The sequence below is a fragment of the Bison bison genome, unplaced genomic scaffold (genome assembly GCF_000754665.1).
Source record: "Bison bison bison isolate TAMUID 2011002044 unplaced genomic scaffold, Bison_UMD1.0 scf7180017864092, whole genome shotgun sequence".
In the NCBI taxonomy this organism is placed as follows: Eukaryota; Metazoa; Chordata; class Mammalia; order Artiodactyla; family Bovidae; genus Bison; species Bison bison.
In genome coordinates, this window is record NW_011494664.1 from 1,825,428 (window position 1) to 1,840,043 (window position 14,616).

General features: G+C 38.5%; 1 protein-coding gene across 3 annotated transcripts in view; it reads right to left on the minus strand.

Moving 5' to 3' along the window:
• Positions 1-14,616, minus strand: part of THAP6 (THAP domain containing 6) — a 27,708-nt gene that overhangs the window by 6,541 nt on the left and 6,551 nt on the right. For 2 of the 3 annotated variants that reach the window (XM_010838165.1, XM_010838166.1), the window contains exons 3-4: positions 7,482-7,689; positions 2,996-3,121 (exon numbers count right to left, since the gene is read on the minus strand). In XM_010838165.1, the coding sequence (XP_010836467.1) occupies positions 2,996-3,121; positions 7,482-7,689 (334 nt within the window). The remainder of the gene's footprint in view (positions 1-2,995; positions 3,122-7,481; positions 7,690-14,616) is intronic. The other variant, XM_010838167.1, reaches the window with a different exon arrangement.

Here is a 14,616-nt window from a genome sequence, read left to right on the forward strand (position 1 = left end):
ATGATGAAAAGATTAGTGATTATAAATAACCAAGTTATATTTAAAAAATCAAGACCCAATAGTACATGCCACCAAGAAAAAACACACCTTAAAACAAAAAGACACAAATAGGTTGAAACTAAAGGTTTCAACTAGGATAACACTAATAACAGATAACTACGGTGGGTATATTACTATCAGACAAAGTAGACTTCAGAGCAAAGAATATTACCAGGGATAAAGAAGGCCATTTCTTAATAATAAAGGGGTTAATTTATCAAGACATAAGAATTTTCTTTTCCAATGGTTTTGAATAATTTGATTATGATGTAGCCTAGTTTAGTTTTATTCATGTTTCTCGTGCTTGGGATTGCTGAGCTTTTTATCTGTGGGTTTATAGTTTTTATCAAACCTGGAAAAATTATGGCCATGATTTCTTCAAATATTCCTTTCTATTTCAACTTTTCTTCCTTTTCCTTTGGAGAGTCTAATTACATGTATATTGGGCTGTCTGAAGTTGTGCTACTTCTCACTGATGCTCTGTTCATGTTTTTCATTTTTTAAACATTCCCTTTTCTCTCTGTAGTCCATTCTGGATAGTTCCCATTGCTATATCTTTACCTTAACTAATCTTTTCTTCTGACATATCTAACATGCCATTCAGTTCAGTTCAGTCACTCAGTTGTGTCCAACTCTCTGTGACCCCATGGACTGCAGCATGCCAGGCCTCCCTGTCCATCGCCAACTCCCAAAGTTTACTCAAATTCATGTCCATTGAGTTGGTACTGCCATCCAAACCATCTCATCCTCTGATGTCCCCTTTTCCTCCTGCCTTCAAACATGCCATTAATTCTCTCCAATATAATTTTCAACTCACACATTGTAAGTTTTTTCTAATTCTTAGTTTTGCTTATATGAGATGATAGATGTTCATCTAAACTTACTGTGATGATCACTTCATGATGAATGTAAATTAAATCATTACTGTACACTTTAAACTTATACAGTGATGTATTGTTGATTATATCTCACTAAAACTGAAAGAATAAAATAGAAAGGTACTTCCTCAGTCTGATAAAGGGCAATTATGAAAAATCCACAGTTAACATCATATGAATATCTTCAATGGTGAAAGACTGATGCCTTCCTCCTAAAATCAGGAGCAAAGCATAAAGATCAGTTCTCAGTTCTTCTACTCAGCATACCCTTGGAGGTTCAAGGTAGTGCAATAAAGCAAGAAAAAGAAATGAAGGTATTTACATTGGAAAAGAAGAATTAAAACTGTTTTTAATGACAGACATCGGAGAAGGCAATGGCACCCCACTCCAGTACTCTTGCCTGGAAAATCCCATGGACGGAGGAGCCTGGTAGGCTGCAGTCCATGGGGTCGCTAAGAGTCAGACATGACTGAGGGACTTCACTTTCACTTTTCACTTTCATGCATTGGAGAAGGAAATGGCAACCCACTCCAGTGTTCTTGCCTGGAGAATCCCAGGGACGGCAGAGCCTGGTGGGCTGCTGTCTATGGGGTCACACAGAGTCGGACATGACTGAAGTGACTTAGCAGCAGCAATGACAGACATCATGATTATCTTTGTAGAAAACCTGACAGCTTTTACAAAAAAGCTTTGATAATTAACATGTGAGTTTAGCAAGTTTGACAGATACAGTTTCATATACAAAGGTCAATTTATTTCCATATACTAACAGTAATTAAAACAATGCCATTTATAATAGCATCCAAACATACAAAATACTTAGGGATAAACCTGACAAAAAAAAACGAAAGACTACACTGAAAATGACAAAACCCTGCTAAGAAAATTTAAAAGTTTAAATATATGAAGTGATGGGCTGGAAGACTTAAAATAGTACTATTAAGATGTCAATTCTTCCCAAATGGATCTGTAGATTCAACAGAATACCAGTCAAAACTCTAGCAGGAATTTTGTAGAAATTTATGAAAGTGATTCTAAAATTCATATAAAAATGCAAAGGACCAAGACTATCCAAAACAACTTTGAAAAAGAACAAAGTTGGAAGATTTAACACTGATAAACACTACCTGATTTTAAGCATTATTATAAAACTATAGTAATTAAGATAGTAAAACAGATCTGGATTCCAGGCCTGATTCTAACATGAAAAAGCAATCAGATGAATAAATAAATGCAAGCTTCAATACTGTGTGTGTATGATAGTCCTTCAAGAAAACCTAAAGACATAACTATTTTTAAAATTAGATATTTCCACATAGAACCTACAATACCAATAACTAAAGGGAGGAATTATTTATTGTATTTTATTGGTTGACATTATTTTGCTAACAAAGGTCTATCTAGTCAAAGCTATGGTTTTTCCAGTAGTCATGTATGGATATGAGAATCGAACCATAAAGAAAGCTAAGCACCGAAGAATTGATGCTTTAGGACTGTGGTGTTGGAGAAGACTCTTGAGAGTCCCTTGGACTGCAAGGAAATCAAACCAGTCAACCCTAAAGGAAATCAGTCCTGGATATTCACTGGAAGGACTGATGTTGAAGCTGAAGCTCCAACACTTTAGCCATCTGATGTGAATAACTGACTCACTGGAAAAGACCCTGATGCTGGCAAAGACTGAAGGCAGGAGGAGAAGGGGACGACAGAGGATGAGACAGTTGGATGGCATCACTGACTCGATGGACATGAATTTGAGCAAACTCCAGGAGTTGGTGATGGACAGGCGTACTGGCGTGCTGCGGTTCATGGGGTCACAAAGAGTCGGACACAACTGAGCAACTGAACTAAACTGAACTGACTGGTTGAAATATTTTTGTGAAAGCATTCTTTGAATTAAATACGTATATATAAATTATAATGGCCCTTGGAAGCAATATTACTTTTGGTTATTACATATTAAAAAAAATCTCAAAAACCTGAACTCCTAATTTTTCAGTAAGATTTTAAAAAGCTTAATCCTAACAGAGAGGGCACGTTCATCTTAAAAATATCAACTTTAGCCCAGTAATTTTACTTACAAAAATGAACTGGGACTGGAATTCTTCAACACACGAGGAAGTATCAACAAGCTTGTGATTGTGGTTTGTAACTGGAAGGGCTTTGAGGGTGAAGTTTTTCCTATAATGAAGCTTTTCTCTTTTCCCCTGTTAAGAATAGTTAATTGTTAATCAATCATTGTAGATATTTCTGTCCTTTTGTAAATTTTCAACCTTCTTAACTTTTTGTAGTAAAATTATTATATATTTTTTTAGTGGAAATTGCTTTTAACAGTCAGTAAAGTTTAAATTCACTAAGATTACTTTAAAGGAACTTCCCTAAACTAACTTTAAAGTTTACCTGGAAACACGAATTTTCCTTAAAAAAAAGAATGATAATGAGGGAAGGTATATCCTACAAGGTATTAAAAATATCCTACAAGGAAAGAATATTTAAGATAGTGTACTATTCTTTTGGCTTCTCAGATGGTTCAGCGGTAAAGATCTGCCTGCCAAGCAGGAGGCACAGGAGATATGGGTTCTAGCCTTGGGTCAGAAGACTATTCTCTTAAGAAAAATATGAGTAGATCATGTAGATAAGAGCCTTCAGGATAAAAAATGGCATTCTAAATAAGTGGAGAAAGGCTATAAGTCATGAAAAATGAATTAATTATGAAAAAGTTTTATCATTTATGTACAGTAAATCACAATGAATTTCTACATAATGAAAATTCATGTAAGAATGAAAACAATGAGGAAGTAGAAAAATACATGGGAAATATTTATAAAATCTTAAATCAGACAGCACAAGAGAAAATATAGGACTACTTAAAAAAATGTATTTCACACAAAACAAACCAACACCATAATTAGAACTAAAGACAAAGAACAAAAAGTAACTGCAACATAGTTAAATGATTCATATCCTCAATATCTATTGTTGTTATAAAACAGCTTAGAAAAAGATAAAACTAGAAGACTTGAATAAGTTATTCAGGAAAGAAGAAGTAAAACTGTCTAATGAACACAGGAAATAATGCATAAATGCACTAATATTCAAAGATATATTAAAACAATAAGATGTCATCTATGCCTATCAATTTCAGCAAAGGTTAAAAACACAACTTACACTGAGGATTAGGATGGACAGACACTTTAATGCATAACTATTAGTAGGGCAGTAGACTGATACAAACTTTACGATGGGCTTTTGGGAGGCTTGTATCAAAAGCAAAAGACTTAAAAATGTGTGTAAGTTTTGGTCTAGCTATTTTATTTCCAGGAAATTAGTTTGGGGAAATAAGGATATGTACATAGATTTAACTACAATAATGTTCATTCTAATGCTTTTAAAAACAGTGAAAGATGATAATCTATATACAATGGTAAGGATTGATTACATAAAGTATTTATTGTCCATACACTGGATCAATCACTATATGGTCATTAAAAATGTACTGTAAAGATGATATCACTAAATATGAGAAAGGATATAGAATCATAGGAACTCTTATAAGCTGATGGTGGGGGTATAAGTTGGTAAAACCACTTTGGAAAACTATGGTGATATCTACTCAAGCTGATCCTAGGATCCAGCAATTCCACTTCTAACATAAATATACATATATTCTGTAGAAATGTGTACATTTAAGTGTATCAAAAGGCATGGACAAAAATGTTTGTAGTTACACCATTCATAATAGCTCCAAAGTGAAAATCCAAATGTTCATCAACAGTAGAATAGAAATTATAGTTTATTTATACAATGTGCTAAAGAACTGATGTTTTTGAAATGTGGTGCTAGAGAAGACTCTTGAGAGTCTCTTGGACTGCAAGGAGATCAAACTAGTCAATCCTAAAGGAAATCAACCCTGAATATTCATTGGAAGGATTGATGCTGAAGCTGAAGTTCCAAAACTTTGGCCACTTGATGTGAAGAGCTGACTCACTGGAAAAGACCCCGACGCTGGGAAAGATTGAGGGTAGGAGGAGAAGGGAGCAGCAAAAGATGAGATGACTGGATGGCATCACCAACTCAATGGACATGAGTTTGAGCAAACTCTGGGAAATGGTGAGGACAGGGAGGCCTGGTGCACTGAAGTTCATGAGGTCACATAAAGTTGGACATTACTTAGCACTGAACAACAACAAATACAATAGAATATTATAGTGCAAAGAAAATACATGGACTAGTAAGTACCACATGCTGCAGTGTGGATGAATCACAAGAGCAAGATGTTGAGTGAAAGCAGCCACAGAACAGAGTATGTACTATATGACTCCATTTACAATAACTGACAGCAATAAAAGTCAGGATAGTGGTACTTTCAAGGGTGTAGGGACTGGGAAAGAGCATGAGGGAAGCTTCTGGGGCATTGATAACTTTCTCCGTCTTGGTCTGAGAGGAGTTACATGAGTATATTCACTTTGTGAAAGTCCAGTGGTCTATACACTTATGATGTGTGCATTTGTTTGATGCTTTTGAACTGTGGTGTTGGAGAAGACTCTTGAGAGTCCCTTGGACTGCAAGGAGATCCAACCAGTCCATTCTTTTTTTTTTTCCAACCAGTCCATTCTGAAGGAGATCAGCCCTGGGATTTCTTTGGAAGCAATGACGCTAAAGCTGAAACTCCAGTACTTTGGGCACCTCATGCGAAGAGCTGACTCATTGGAAAAGACTCTGATGCTGGGAGGGATTGGGGGCAGGAGGAGAAGGGGACGACAGAGGATGAGATGGCTGGATGGCATCACTGACTCGATGGACATGAGTCTGAGTGAACTCCGGGAGTTGGTGATGGACAGGGAGGCCTGGCGTGCTGCTTTTCATGGGGTTGCAGAGTCGGACACAACTGAGTGACTGAACTGAACTGAACTGAACTGATGTTGACTTCAGTATAAAGTTTAGTTAAAAAAAAAAATTGATGTTCCATATAGGTTTCTCTTAAAAATGTGATCCATTGAGCTGCAACACAATCATGCAGAGTACCTATCAAAAAATGCAGATCCTAGACTCCAAAGCAAACTTGCTGAATCAAACATTTTGGGAGAGCTGGTTAGGATTCTGCATTTTAAGCCAAGCTCCCTGGATAATATTTAGGTAGACTAAATTTGAAAGCCATTGTTATATAAAAATATTTAACATCATGGAAAATATTATAATAGTTAAGAGTGAACTTTGGAGCTAAAATACCTGGGTTTAAATCCAGCCTCTGCCATTTAACAGCAGTGTGACTTGGGGAATGTATTCTAGTTTTCTGGGTCTAAATTTTCTCAAGTGGTCAAATGAGAATAAGATTATTTAACTCTTATGGTAGTTTAGGGGACTAAAAGAGTCAAAATATATGTAAAGTGCTTAGATTACTGCCTGGCACACAGTAAGCACTGTATGAATGTTAAAAAAAGAGCAAAGCAAATAAAAAGGATATACAGTATAATCATATTCTGTAAGAATTATAAATAGAGATATATTTATATACAAACATACACATAAAAATGACAGAAAAGATCCACATAGAGTGTTAACAGTGTTACTTCTGGATTCTGTGATTTCCTTGTTATTAGGAAATAACTTTTGGAAGTTAGTAATTTATTGCTTATTTGACTTATTATGTCCATATTTTTTAAGGTTCGCTTAAGACTATAGATGACACCATGGTATAGGAAACAAATCCTTTAGAGCAAATTGCAGAAGATACTGTACATTTATTAACATGGAAGAAACTGAGTCAGTTTCCACTATATAACTCAAGTACTGAGGTACGAACATCTGCAAATGTGACCAAGACCCCTATGGGAGTAGATCTTCTGAACTACTTCCTGTTTCCAGCTGTCAGGAAGGAGATACCTTTCAATAGAGGTTCATTCCTATTGGTATGGGAACCACAGGCCCTCCCTGAATTTTCCACATTGGAATCAGTCAATCTCTAGAGTTTCTGAAAGTGAGTACGCGTTCAGGTATATGAAGTCAAGAGAGATACTGAGGGTGAAGCAGCTCATCCATGGCACTAAAATCATTGAGAAAAGCCACAGAATATAACTAGAGTTTCCTTAAACAATCCTTTTATCTTCTTGTTTTTGACCTCTTCTTTTCCTTCTCATCTTTTGGTTTTCTACCTTCCAGTTCTACTCAGGCTTTAAGTGTGAATATGTGGCTCTCAAAGTATACTTTGTGTCTGTTGCGGCTCTGCTCTCGACTTTTGCTCCAGTGTGAGGCGCACTGCCAGCTTGGAACTTCAGTTCAACTCTAACATTCCTCCAATTTTTAGACCCAAATCTTGAGCTATACTAACTCAAGTTTGCTTCACCAAACCTTAGTAAGGTACAGATATTAACATTTCTGAGGGGCTACTGGTAAAACACTCTTACTACTCTTTAGAAAAGCTTACACAGTTTACAAATCTAAAAAAACTTAAAGAATGGTTTTCAAATCAATAAGCAAATAGTAAAAAATGGTAGCAAGTGTGTGAAGGTTCTTAAATAGTCCCTAAAAAGTGAGTAATGATGGTTAAGCAGCATCTGATAAACAAACCTGTGAGTGAGATACGGAATCAAAAATAGAAGGTACGACTCCAGGTTTCAGTTTAATATTTGGAGTACTTCTGTCAAAATCTGTCTTCTTAAAGTGTCTTGAACACAACACATCTCCTTTTTTAGGCTCCCAAATGCCTGCAGCATTCACGTCAAGTCTTTTCATTGCTAATACCCATTTTCTTTTGATGTTTTCATCTGTAGGGAATCTAGAAAAAAATTACATAAAGTATTGATGTTTAATTTAACACATATACTTGAATTAAAAGGCTGTGCCTAAATTGATTCTTTAACTGGTTTGTTATTACTCTTGAAACTGGAATATTTAGGAAACCACTGCAATTTATGGTTTTATAACTTTCAGTTTTAATACTCAGATTTTTGTACCAAACATGCTGCAGGCAAATAGCCCTCATTTAATTCTTTCTCATATTATAAAGAAGAAAAGCTTCCAAAGACATTTAATACCTTAGAGTAAAATTCACAACTGAAGGTTTTTCTTCATCTATAGATGATGAAGAATATCACTTGGGCCTTTTCCTATCTGATGAATTTATCCCAGATGAACAGAGACACTTGTAGTTCCAATGTTCTATCAACATCAAAAAGTTGTTTAGTACAACATTTAATACAAAACAAGGGTGTAAATGCTTGGTGAATGAATGCAGAGAACACCTGCGGAATTTGGAATTTTGGAGATCAGAACCATTTTGAGATCTGGAGGTTAATAGCCATATCTTTTCCAATTTTCCAAGCTGGTTCAAGTCTTTTTTGGAATAAAGTGGGGTACACATGTTCATTTTTTATTTCCTTATACTTAGCAAAGTAGCTGGGAGATCTTTCTCTGGCACATAGCACAGTACCTGGCACAAAAGCAACAAAATAAAACTTCAGCAAATGAATAATTATTAAACTTTATTGCTCCTTCTTTCCTATGCTGTCAGAAGAATGACTAAAATACTAAATTAGGACCATCTTGATTTATCTGGGGAGGCCTTACAAATAGCTTTGAAAAGAAGAGAAGCAAAAAGCAAAGGAGAAAGGAAAGATATAAGCATCTGAATGCAGAGATCCAAAGAATAGCAAGGAGAGATAAGAAAGCCTTCCTCAGCGATCAATGCAAAGAAATAGAGGAAAACAACAGAATGGGAAAGGCTAGAGATCTCTTCAAGAAAATTAGAGATACCAAGGGAACACTTCATGCAAAGATGGGCTCGATAAAGGACAGAAATGGTATGGACCTAACAGAAGCAGAAGATATTAAGAAGAGGTGGCAAGAACACACAGAACTGTACAAAAAAGATCTTCACGACCAAGATAATCACAATGGTGTGATCACTGACCTAGAGCCAGACATCCTGGAATGTGAAGTCAAGTGGGCCTTAGAAAGCATCACTACGAACAAAGCTAGTGGAGGTGATGGAATTCCAGTTGAGCTATTTCAAATCCTGAAAGATGATGCTGTGAAAAGTACTGCACTCAATATGCCGGCAAATTTGGAAAACTCAGCAGTGGCCACAGGACTGGAAAAGGTCCGTTTTCATTCCAATCCCAAAGAAAGGCAATGCCAAAGAATGCTCAAACTACTGCACAATTGCACTCATCTCACACGTTAGTAAAGTAATGCTCAAAATTCTCCAAGCCAGGCTTCATCAATATGTGAACTGTGAACTTCCAGATGTTCAAGCTGGTTTTAGAAAAGGCAGAGGAGGGGGCTGTCCTAAGATGGCGGAGCAATAGGATGGGGAGACCACTTTCTCCCCCACAAATTCATCAAAAGAACATTTAAACGCCGAGTAAATTCCACATAACAACTTCTGAATGCCGGCAGAGGACATCAAGCACCCAGAAAAGCAGCCCATTGTCTTCGAAAGGAGGTAGGAAACATATAAAAGACAAAAAAAGACACAAAAGAGGTAGGGATGGAGCTCCATCCCAGGAAGGGAGTCTTAAAAAGAGAGAAGTTTCCAAACACCAGGAAACACTCTCACTGCCGAAGTCTGTGGCTTGCCTTGGAAGCACAGAGGGCAACATAATAGGGAGGAAAAATAAGTAAATAATTAAAACCCACAGATTACGAGCCCAACGGTAACTCCCCCAGCGGAGAAGCAGCCCAGACACCTGCACCCGTCACTAGCAAGCAGGGGCTGGGCAGGGAGGCATGGGCTGCATTGCTTAGAGTAAGGATCGGGCCTGAATGCCCCGAGGGTAATCAGAGCGAAATAATCTGGGCTAGCAAACCAGACTGTGGGATAGCTACCACGTGAAAAGCCCTAAGACACCGCCAGGCCCGCGCAGAGAACAAAGCACTGAACAGAACTAGCCGGCTACAGACCATCCCCCTCTGGTGACAGGCAGCCAGAGCCAGAAGGGGGCAATTGCAGCCCCAGAGAGACATTATCTACCAAACTGCAAGTAGGCTTCTTTGCTAACTAAGACTTCTTGGGGTTTTGGACAGTCATTATCCGCCTGAGAAGGTGCGCCCGTTGTACACCCAGAAAACCGAGTGGCAGGGATGGGAGAGGCGATAAGTTGCAGTGACCGCGCTCGCCAAACACCTCATCACCCGAGCTGCTTGGAGCTGGGAAGGGCACAAAACGCAGGCCCAATGGAGTCTGCACCTCTGAGGACTACCCGAGTGCCTGAACCTGAGAGGCTTAGCCCTGGGAGGTGCATGCAGCCCAGGGCCGGCCTCGGATGGTTCCGGGCAGAGCAACCTAGAGCCTGAGCTGTGTGGGCAGGCAGGGTGCACGCTCTGTGAGCAGGGGCAGGCCCAGTGTGGCTGAGACATTGTGAGCACACGCCAGTGTTGTTTGCAGTGTCCCTCCCCACAGCGCGACTGAACAACTGAGCCTAAAAAAAAGTGTCCACCACCGCCCCCCTTGTGTCAGGGCGGAAATCAGACACTGAAGAGACCAGCAAACAGAAGAAGCTAAAACCGAGGTGCCGGGAGCCGGTGAGAGGCATTCCACTCGTGACAAAGGTCATGAGGAAGGAGGCTCGGCATACGCAAAGGCAGGATTGAGCCTCAGGAGTCCCCCCGGATATTCTCGAGCATCTACCCCCAAAAAACCAGAGTCTGCTTACTTTATTGCTTTGTGCTCTCACCTCTGACTTTACTGGGGGCTGTCCCCCACCACCATCTCGCTCTCTCTGTCAAAGAGTTAACTTACAGCTCCAATTAATAAAGTTCCTGGGCAATTAGTAGTGTTTAAATCCAAACCCCTCAGATAGCTCTCTAATTCACCTGACAAGTTTACCCAGACTCCTACAGCTATGCATACGATTGTTTACAGTCTCCCAGCCTCGAGGGGCACGAGAAGCTTAAGATATTCAAATAGCTTAGAGCCTCTCAGAGAGTTAGAAACTGTCAGAATAAAAACTAGTAAAAGATTTCATTGATGAGCCAATGCTTGTTGCCAAGTTTTCACATCCCCTGTATTGTATCCTTGAATATGTATTAATTAATAGTTGGTATGTAGAAAAAATAAGTAGTGGCCTTGGTGTTAGTAACTTTAGACCCTTAAGGTAATAAATTCTTTCCTTTGTTGTAAACCCATTACACATCCACCCTATAGGAATGCAATTTTATCTAACACCTTCGGAAGATGGCGCCAAACCTTAAAATAATTACTCTTAGAGAAAATAAGTCTTTGTCAAGAGTCATAAAATGTTAATAGGCCTTCTGGCCAGAAGATGATGTAAATCACCTAAACCATTTGTATACGATAAATTTGCAGGAAAGAAACACTGGTTTTTGATAAGGATCAGAGACTGCTGACTTTGCATCCCCTATTATCCTCTATGTGTAACTTAGGGTATAAAAACCCCTGTTGGAAATAAAGCTACGGGCCTTGCTCACCAAAGCTTGGTCTCCCCATGTCATTTTCTCCTCAATTTCCAGCTGAGTCTCCATCTGGAGCGCGGAGGTCCTCTGCGACCATTTATTTGCCTGGGCTTCTAAGACCCACTCGAGAAGGTGTCTAAGGTGGGGCCCCTTCCGCTATTCGAGAGGGTGCCTGCGGCCTCCGTGGTCAGAGCTAACCTGGTGTCACGGGTTATACTGATTTTCTGCGTAAACCAAGCTACTCAGCTTCTTTACTCCACTGAATTTTCCTACTGAGCTATCCTCATTCTATTACTCTTTATATCTTTGATAAATAAATAAATAAATAGGTCGCCGAAGCCATCTCTCCTTCGAATACCCTGGATCAGCCGGGGCTGGACCCCGGCACCGAGGGAACCGCCTTGGAAATGACAGTGCAACAGATTAAAATCCTGTAGTTAGTACCGACTACATAGGAAGGGGCCTAGATCTTGAGAAATAAAAGCTGGACCAAGGAACTATCCAAAAATGAACTGACCCCACACTGCCCACAACACCACCAGAGAAAGTCCTAGATATATTTTTACTATTTTTACTATCATTCTTTTTTCTTTTTAACTTAAAAAAAATTTTAAGTCCTCTATTACTCCTTTAATTTTCATTTTTATAACCTACTATTAGTTTTTTAAAAAAAGACTTTTTTTAAAGCAAACCATATATATATTTTTAAAATAATTTTTGTGACTTTTATTTTTTTTCCTTCTTCTTCTTTTCTTTAATATTGTATTTTTGAAAATCCAACCTCTACTCTAGAATTTTAATCTTTGCTTTTTGGTATTTGTTATCAATTTTGTACCTTTAAGAACCCAATCTTCAGTACCCATTTTTACTTGGGAGTGAGATTACTGGCTTGACTGCTCTCTCCCCCTTTGGACTCTCCTTTTTCTCTACCAGGTCGCCTCTGTCTCTTCCCTCCCCCTTCTCTGTTCTACCCAACTCTCAGAATCTCTGTATGTTCCAGAAGGTGGAAAACACTTAAGGAACTGATCACTGGCTGGATCTGTCTCTCTCCTTTTCATTCCCCCCTTTTATCCTCCTGGCCACCTCTGTCTCCTTCCTCCCTCTTCTTTTCTCTGTGTAACTCCATGAATATCTCTGAGCGGTCCAGACTGTGGAGCGCACATAAGGAAGTGATTACTGGCTAGCTTGCTCTCTCCTCTTTTGATTCCACCTCATCTCATTTGGGTCACCTCTAACTCCCTCCTTCTTCTCCATGTAACTCTGTGAACCTCTCTGGGTGTCCCTCACTGTGGAGAAACTTTTCATCTTTAACCTAGATGTTTTATCAATGGTGCTGTATAGAAGTCTTGAGCCTACTGTAAAAATAAGACTAAAAACCAGAAGCAGAAGGCTTAAGTCCAAATCCTGAGAACATCAGAGAACTCCTGACTCCAGCGAACATTAATCAATAGGAGCTCATCAAATGCCTCCATACCTACACTGAAACCAAGCACCACCCAAGGGCCAACAAGTTCCAGAGCAAATTCTCCAGCAACACAGGAACACAGCCCTGAGCTTCAATATACAGGCTGCCCAAAGTTACTCCAAAACCACTGACATCTCATAACTCATTACTAGACACTTCATTGCACTCCAGAGAGAATTCCAGCTCCACCCACCAGAACACTGACACAAACTTCCCTAACCAAGAAACCTTGACAAGCCACCAGTACAACCTCACCCACAGCGAGGAAACTCCATAATAAAGAGAACTCCACAAACTGCCAGAATACAGAAAGGCCACCCCAAACTCAGCAATATAAACAAGATGAAGAGACAGAGGAATACCCAGCAGGTAAAGGAACAGGATAAATGCCCACCAAACCAAACAAAAGAGGAAGAGATAGGGAATCTACCTGATAAAGAATTCTGAATAATGATAGTGAAAATGATCCAAAATCTTGAAATAAAAATGGAATCACAGATAAATAGCCTGGAGACAAGGATTGAGAAAATGCAAGAAAGGTTTAACAAGGACCTAGATGAAATAAAAAAGAGTCAATATATAATGAATAATGCAATAAATGAGATAAAAAACACTCTGGAGGCAACAAATAGTAGAATAACAGAGGCAGAAGATAGGATTAGTGAAGTAGAAGATAGAATGGTAGAAATAAATGAATCAGAGAGGAAAAAAGAAAAACGAATTAAAAGAAATGAGGACAATCTCAGAGACCTCCAGGACAATATTAAACACTCCAACATTCAAATCATAGGAATACCAGAAGAAGACAAGAAGAAAGACCATGAGAAAATACTTGAGGAGATAATAGTTGAGAACTTCTCTAAAATGGGGAAGGAAATAATCACCCAAGTCCAAGAAACCCAGAGAGTCCCAAACAGGATAAACCCAAGGCGAAACACCACAAGACACATATTAATCAAATTAACAAAGATCAAACACAAAGAACAAATATTAAAAGCAGCAAGGGAAAAACAACAAATAACACACAAGGGGATTCCCATAAAGATAACAGCTGATCTTTCAATAGAAACTCTTCAAGCCAGGAGGGAATGGCAAAACATACGTAAAGTGATGAAAGAAAATAACCGACAGCCCAGATTACTGTTTCCAGCAAGGATCTCATTCAAATATGAAGGAGAAATAAAAATTTTTACAGACAAGCAAAAGCTGAGAGAATTCAGCACCACCAAACCAGCTCTCCAACAAATTCTAAAGGATATTCTTTAGACAGGAGACACAAAAACGGTGTATAAACTCGAACCCAAAACAATAAAATAAATGGCAACGGGATCATACTTATCAATAATTACCTTAAACGTAAATGGGTTGATGCCCCAACCAAAAGACAAAGACTGGCTGAATGGATACAAAAACAAGACCCCTATATATGTTGTCTACATGAGCCCCACCTCAAAACAGGGTACACATACAGACTGAAAGTGAAGGGCTGGAAAAAGATATTCCATGCAAATAGAGATCAAAAGAAAGCAGGAGTAGCAATACTCATATCAGATAAAATAGACTTTAAAACAAAGGCTGTGAAAAGAGACAAAGAAGGACACTGTATAATGATCAAAGGATCAATCCAAGAAGAAGATATAAGAATTATAAATATATATGCACCCAATATAGGAGCAACACAATATGTAAGACAAATGCTAACAAGTATGAAAGGGGAAATTAACAATAACACAATAATAGTGGGAGACTTTAATACCCCACTCACAGCTATGGATACATCAACTAAACAGAAAATTAACAAAGAAACACAAACTTTAACTGATA